General features: G+C 40.0%; 2 protein-coding genes across 2 annotated transcripts in view; one reads left to right on the top strand and one right to left on the bottom strand.

The window, feature by feature from the left end:
- LOC145494566 (BTB and MATH domain-containing protein 38-like) overlaps positions 1 to 7,500 on the top strand; it is a 153,179-nt gene that overhangs the window by 24,027 nt on the left and 121,652 nt on the right. The gene's annotated exons all lie outside the window — the stretch shown is intronic.
- LOC145494558 (transducin beta-like protein 3) overlaps positions 1 to 7,500 on the bottom strand; it is a 26,128-nt gene that overhangs the window by 8,084 nt on the left and 10,544 nt on the right. The window contains exons 13-20 of the mRNA XM_081474055.1: positions 6,656 to 6,856; positions 5,804 to 5,907; positions 4,423 to 4,501; positions 3,507 to 3,557; positions 2,665 to 2,736; positions 2,172 to 2,401; positions 828 to 906; positions 276 to 353 (exon numbers count right to left, since the gene is read on the bottom strand). Coding sequence (XP_081330181.1) covers positions 276 to 353; positions 828 to 906; positions 2,172 to 2,401; positions 2,665 to 2,736; positions 3,507 to 3,557; positions 4,423 to 4,501; positions 5,804 to 5,907; positions 6,656 to 6,856 — 894 coding nt within the window. The remainder of the gene's footprint in view (positions 1 to 275; positions 354 to 827; positions 907 to 2,171; positions 2,402 to 2,664; positions 2,737 to 3,506; positions 3,558 to 4,422; positions 4,502 to 5,803; positions 5,908 to 6,655; positions 6,857 to 7,500) is intronic.

The raw sequence follows: 7,500 nt of genomic DNA, 5'->3' as shown, positions 1-7,500 counted from the left end.
ATTGATTTGGTCTTTTGCCTTATGAGAGTCTCTCGTCAAAATTCCGTCCCTTCCCATCCCTTCCCATCCCTTCCCGTCCCGTCCTGCCATACAGGACGTGAAACTCGTCACCACCGGGAAGCCAGTCTTACGCAGTTTTCTCGTCTTTAGAGTGAATTCGGCCAATGTATCGATAAAAAAATAAATTCTATTGTTGATTCAGTTTAAAACAGGGCATAACCTATAACATAATTTAGACATCAAACCGCTATTTCTCTGTTGGAGGTTGAACTTACCTTCCAAATATTGATCACTGAATCTGCTCCTCCTGAAACAAGTTGCTCTTGGCTTTTATTAATGGCTATACTCCACACCTAATCAGACAAATTGAATAAAATCCTCTCACAACTTTTTCATCACAAGTTGCAAGCCTCACTTCTAATATCATTAACTGATTGGTAAGTTAAGTTTTGTTACCTCTGTGTATAAGCTAAGTGAAGAAAGGTCCGATCTGCAATTTTTTAGCGTCAGTGGAACCCGGCTATTACGGAGCCAAAGGGACAAGCAGTAGTGTCCGTATTTAGATATTTACCGGGCGTCCATATAAGTTATCAACAACCGACAGCCAAAATGAGCATCGTTGCTATGGTAACGACATGAGTGACAGTGCCACCTCAACTTACGAGTAGTCCCTCTTTCGCTTTGTCCATCGAGCGGGACCGTAAATAAACCGCGCGGCCAGTTTGTTATCGCAGTTTTCTTTCGTGTCACGCGCGATAGACTAAGAGAAAGAGGGACACCCCGTAGTCTAGTGCCACCTTATGGAGGTGTCTTTATTTAGTTATTACCTTGTCTAAATGTTGATCAAATGTCTTGACACATTCATTGGTTTTTATCGTCCAAAGCTTCAGAAGACCTTCAGAGCCACTACAAAATTAAGCAAATTAGCGGGAACAAAAGATGATCCAAATAAAAAAAACAAGAATGAATTAAGGAACGAAGGGATTCGAACAAAACAGACAAATAAATACGTAAGTAAGTAAGTAAGTAAGTAAGTAAGTAAGTAAGTAAGTAAGTAAGTAAGTAAGTAAGTAAGTAAGTAAGTGAACAAGTCAATGAAAGCTCAACGAACACAGGGGGACGTAGAAAAACAAATCTACACAAACAAAGATACACACGAAGAACCAAACAAAGAAACTAAATGAAGGAAAGAGGGATTCTATAAATACAGTCTGGTCTTCACGAGCAATTTTTACGTCACAATTTGTTTTCTGACAATTCTTATTTGCTCGTGTAGACGAGGAAAACTGGCCAATTTTTATGTGATAAATACATTTGCTGAAAAGCTGGCGTGTTAGCTTTTATGTGACAAATAAGAGCTGTCACATACGAAAAATTACTCGTGTAGACTACTCGTCACATAAAATGTGGCAAATATGTTAGCAAGCGCCATATTTTTCGGGGGCGACTAAGCAGCCCCGCCTTTTTTCTGCGTATCTCTGCTGTCTAAAGTCATCACTGGCGCACCAAACTTTGAACTGCTGACAAATATTTGCTGTGCCACCCACACGATCAAACATTTTCGTCAAAAAAAATTTTCTCGTGTAGACCAGGCTTAAAGAAATAAATGAATGGATGAACTGAGGAAAGGAGAGACAGAGATGGACAAAAACTAATTGCAAATCAAAACGAAGGTGTGAATGAAGACCACACAAACAAATTATAAAGTTTAAGAAGCCTAATGTAAGACACAAATTACTTCATGCCCAGTACCGAGGCTTCCACAAAAAAGCAAGTCGTTAGCTATTATAGCCTTCCGCGGGCATCGTGTTCTAAATGTTAGGAATTTTAGTTACAATGCACGTGTACTGGGCAGTCATAGGCCCGCACTGCATGCAAATGACTCCTTAACAAATCGACCACATATTTCCTAGCCTCGCTCCCAGGGTCTCTTATATTCCAACCCTCCCGGAGCGAGACCCTGGGAACGAGGTTGCATTTTACCATTACATGGCCTACATTCTTTATATTCACCGAAGAAATCTATGGCATCATAAAATTAAAATGTGCAATTCTCAAGTAAAACCACAACTCGCAGGGGAGTCTTTTCGCTTTTCACCGCAAACCTTTTTTCTTTACGATAGTAGTTAGCAAAGACTGAAGATCAGTATGGCTAAACAAAACCTGCTCACCTTGATATAAGCTGCATCCCTTTTGTCAAGAAACATATCTTCAGGACCGAGCTGGTGTGACCTTCAAATGTCTTGACACATGTCAAATCAGACAAGGCCCATATCTTGATAGTTGAATCTGCCGAGGAAGTAGCCACACACTGATCTACAGGTGAGAAGCGTACACACCAAATGCCCTTCTTATGGCCGCGTAAAGTTCCTAGAGGTGAACCATCAGATATATTCCAGATCTACAAAGAAACATCGATATCAAAATCTTCTTTTAATACTTTGAAACGCTATCAATGCTCCGTTTTATTGCTATTCGATGAGGAAAACTCGCACATTCTAATCATCTGGCCCCAGTTGTTCAAAGGGTGGGTTACACTATCCACAGGATAAGTAACTTTTCAGTGATTTAAAGCAGAGTGATTACCTTGGTTTTGGTTTCAAGACACTCGATTGAAACCGCTCTAACAATAATAACAACTTATAATAAAGGGTTTTAAATTACCTTGGCAGTTTTATCTTGTGAACCAGAAGCTAACAGCTTGTCGTTTGGTGAAATGGTGACGGAATTGATATCCTGCAGTATCGTTAAGCCAAACATCAATATTAATTACAAATTATTAAGAGATTTAAAATGCATATTCCATAGTTTTTAGTCAACTGTCTGTTGGAAGTTTGGTGGACTACCACATTTGATTAACAACTTAATGAAGTCCGTGTAACGCCCGTCCAAACAAATTTGAAAACGGTGTTTTCACTCTGAAAACGCATCAAATGTTTTCCGTCCACACTACTTCGGAAAAAATTATCGAACGCAACAATCATCGGTCATATTGGATTTGTGTTTGAGGAAATCTCGGACAGGGACATCACACCTTTATCGTAATGTTGTTGTTTTCGAAAAGATCCCTTTTCAAAATGTTCCGTAAATTGTACTCCCGCAAATTTCGGATAGTTGTGATACCCTATTTATTAAGACCCAAACCCGACAAATGAAACCCTATTTAAGGGAAAAACAAAAACTAAGAATGGTGCGAAATAGTCAACTTCATTTCATTTCTTTAACATTGGAGGTTTAAGCATCAAGCATAGAATTTGATACTCGACGTTTAGCTGGACATTTACGCACTGCAGATCACACCGGGAGCACACAATGTCAACAGGGGCAAAAATGATACCCTGTTTAAGGATCGAGAACCTATCCCGCGGCACATATAGAGTCCATCTATGGGAATACTTCTCAGGGCAGAGATAGTACCCAACCCCTGGGGGAGATACCTTTTTTCTCAAAGTGCATGTCCAAGTTTATACAGTAAGTTAGTTATAGTGTTCAGTGAGCTTACTTACCTTGTCATGGGCCTTCTCGGTGAGTCTAACGGACAACTTGACTGGGGAATCCTGCAAACAGTTTTCAAAAATTTGAACATATTTATCTCTAGGCATCAGAGTTTGCTTGAGACTGTGAAGCTAAACTCGTGCAACTTCTTGCACCTTTATTCAATAGAACCTCTTCTCTGGGACCTTTCCATAAAACGGACATCTATCATCTCTCTTATATAATAGAGACATCTCTTACATGAAAATAGTGCCCCTGTGATCAAATTCTCGACATCCACTTTTTTTGACATTTTTGTACACAACAGGTCTTTCCTAGATATCTTGCCAAATTTCAATCTATTATCACCAATAGAACCCACGTTTTTTGGACCTTTAATTCCGAGAATTAACGGCCGCCATAAATTTCCCTTGTTCCAAGTCTTGGTTGGCAATTGGAGAAAATTACGTCATTTTCTCAAAAATACCACACGGGTTGCAAATATAATAACAAGTAGTGCAGAAAATTGCACGAATGTGAGAGCCAAAGTTCTTGTTATTCTCTATGCGAATTGCAGTTCTAATTGTTATTATAATTTCAATCCGTGTGGTATTTTTGAGAAAAAGACGTCATTAGCCAATGAGCGCGCGAGAATTTCTGCAGTTATCGTAGAACTTCGCTTCGCGAGAGAAAATTTAATTCGATAGGTAATGTTATAAAAACTAATTGCTTCAATCACGTTTTTAGCTGTGCATCATCGAATAATGATCAATGCAATTGGGAATTTTGGAGAGCACTCAAGAAGCTAGAGTTGTTCTCGGCCGTGTCTTGAGCAACTCTTCAGCTTGCTTTTTGCTTTCCAAACTTGCGCGAGTATCATAACTCGATGAAACACGCTAAAATATGAATAAGTTGTTAACAACAGCGAAAGAAACGCGTTTTACGCACGTTGCCAATTGTCGTTGGCACGTTCCATATCTTTATTGTCTTATCTTGACTTCCACTTGCTATAAAACTGCTGCTTGACCTGAATATAAAACAAAAGAATAACACTATATAATTATACTACCAGAGTGGCACAGAGTAACGACAACGGCGACGCTGCGGACAACTTCGATTACGAAACGACTTTACCTACGCATCTCGCGATACTCTAGAGTCATTTAGCTTGTTTCTCACTGTCAAAACTATCACGAAGCTGAATCTACAACACAGCGAAAAATTTGAAATAAGAATTTAAAAAAATAGCCGTCGCGGTTCACGTTCCCTAGAAAACCCAGAATTTGGTCATTTCACGATGTCGTTTTGCAGAGGACGGCAAAGAAATGTACGAAGAATTATAATCCATCAAATATTTTCGCTCGCGTGCGATTGGTCTAAACGCGTCACCTAAAACCGGGAAATAGCCGAGGATATTCCCCAATTTTCAAAACCGCACGTGTTGCGAAAAATACTTTACGGATAATAAACATAATTGCCTTCATTCTGCGCAATAATATGCTCGGATATTTGTTCGCGGACGTTACCTGTTTCTCATAGATCACAGTTTCTCGGAATAGATGATGTTTGCGGACAAATATCCGAGCATATTTTCGCGCCAAATGAAGGCTATTGCCTATTTATAATGCACGTGCACACCCATTGTACTGCTAATCAAACCTTTTGTTTAGCGACGTTGCCGTTGCCATTGCCTTTGCCGTAGTGGTTTTCTTAAACTCCCCATTTACAGCTTTTGATTGGATATAAGACAAAGCTTTTAAACTAATCGATTCCATCCTCACAAAATGCGAGGGATTTGAAGTTAGCAAGCTAAACTTCCCAAGCAAGTTTATGTATTAAGATGAGAGCAAGGCAGGAGGAAATATCGATTAATTCCATTGTAAAAGAAAGAGAAAAATACCCAGTTGCAGATATGTAGAAGGTCTGGATACTGTGTAATGTTGCCCGACTGTGCAATACTCTTTTTGTTGTCTCGCTGACTGTCCCCAAAAAGTTATTGTAAAGTAAAAAAAAAAAAAAACTATCAATAATAATCTTTTTTCTGCCGTCTCACTCCTCTAAGATCTATGGTGAGAAAGTTGTCTAAAATGATAGAAAACGCTATTCGCTGGCCAAACATGCTACGGTCAAGGATAGGTTATTCACAAGTGTAGCAGTTCTCTAAGCTTGTAATTCTTTTGCTTGTTAGCAGCTGTTATTGTTTTGGGGATAGAGGCATGGTTTCTGTTGCAAGCCTATTCAGTGGTCAACTCCAAGGCTATCAAGCGATTCATGTGAGACCTTACGAGAACTGCTACCCGAGCGAATTCATTGACTGACGACTTTTCACCTGGACCATGCCACAGTAGCCACACCATGTGTGTGTCCGACTCCAATAGCCACACACCGGAACTCATTCTGTTCGTTTATCTTCCAGATGCGCACTGTATTGTCCTAAAATGCAACAAGTTATTTTTATCATTACGGGAACATTATTTTGACAGTACCGTCCTTGGACAAAAGAAATCGAAAGTTGGAGGTATAGCGGAAAAAATTAGTGAAAAAAAGCTAGTTGAAATGATCTTTTGCCTGAAGCTATCGGGGGATTCAAGATGTCAAGATTTCACTGTGTGTTTAGTATTCATTAAATCAAGCGGCCCATGAGGCTGGCGCTCTGCTCCGATTGTACTCTATATAACTGACATTTTTTGTTATTTTTACACCTTATCGCGCCTTATTGGTACGCTTTGGTGACATATCAGGTGAGTTAGGTCGAGCCATGGTTCGTATTAGTCATGGTTCGTATTTTGGCGAGACGTGGTCGAACCAAAATACCCAATGCGAGACCAAACGAGCCTGGTATGCCACCGGAGCGTACCAAAAATGTGCGATTAGCTATTTACCGTACCCAAATTCGGCCAAGTGACCATGATATCATAGTCATATCAGGTCAGTGACTTGATATCGCACGTTATCAAGACAGTAGACATGGCTTTTGATTGGCTAATTGCGAATTTGGGTACGGTAAAACTTCAATATTACAGTGCACCCTTACTTTGTTACCTTTGAGCCTGCAGTCACTAGGTCCGCATTGAGTCGAGCGGCCCATCAAGGCCTGCACTTTTCCTCAGTCTCACTCTACATTGTATATAACTGACATCTCAGGGTATTTGGCTTTCAATATTACAACTTACACTGTTACCTTTGAACCAGTGACCAGAGCATCACCGGCACTGTTGATCTCCAAAGCCAGGACAATATCTGTGTGTCCCTCCAACAACAGACAGTTCATGGTGGTCAAGTCGTACATCCTTAATTCACTGCTGTTGGTGGCCACTGCCAGACGAGTTTCATCGCTACCAGCAAAACACAGATCCAGAATCTCATCGTTGTATCCTACAAACTAAATGTAGGCACAATTAACATAAGTTGAGCTGATAAATACCTCTTACTATTGAGTTTGCACTTCGAACTAGAAATTATGGATGAGTCTTTCCTGCACTTTTGCCAAAATCATTAGGAGGTGGGGTGAGAGGGGAGGGGGGACAAGGATCCGTTACTTACAGTACGGACTAATTAGTCGTGGTTAGTAACTTACATTGTAAGGGTCTCCACGGACATTTACTTGTCGACAACTATTTTTTTGTCCACAACTAAATGCTATTGACAACTGAAAAGCGTAGTGTGTGAGATGCCCGTGAGTTGTCGACAACTAAACGCTAAAGTTTTAGTTGCGGTCAACTAAGCAGTCACGAAAGTCAAGAAGTCACGAAACCATTTCAAGTCACGAAACTATTTTATGTCACGAAAACATTTCAAGTCACGAAACCATTTCAAGTCACAAACCTATTTTATGTTACGAAACCATTTCAAGTCACCAAAAACATTCCAAGTCACGAAACTATTTCACAGTAAGTCACAGTAAAGGCTTCAAATGACGGGCGTAAATCAAACGCAAAATGGGTCAATTCGAAAACGTTGCTACTGTCGGATACACTGAACAGATTGAAAAGACTGCGAGATTTGGAAGCAAACCATAACATTTAA

The sequence above is a fragment of the Orbicella franksi genome, chromosome 8 (assembly GCF_964199315.1).
Source record: "Orbicella franksi chromosome 8, jaOrbFran1.1, whole genome shotgun sequence".
NCBI lineage: Eukaryota > Metazoa > Cnidaria > Anthozoa > Scleractinia > Merulinidae > Orbicella > Orbicella franksi.
This window is presented reverse-complemented; position numbering and strand designations above follow the sequence as displayed.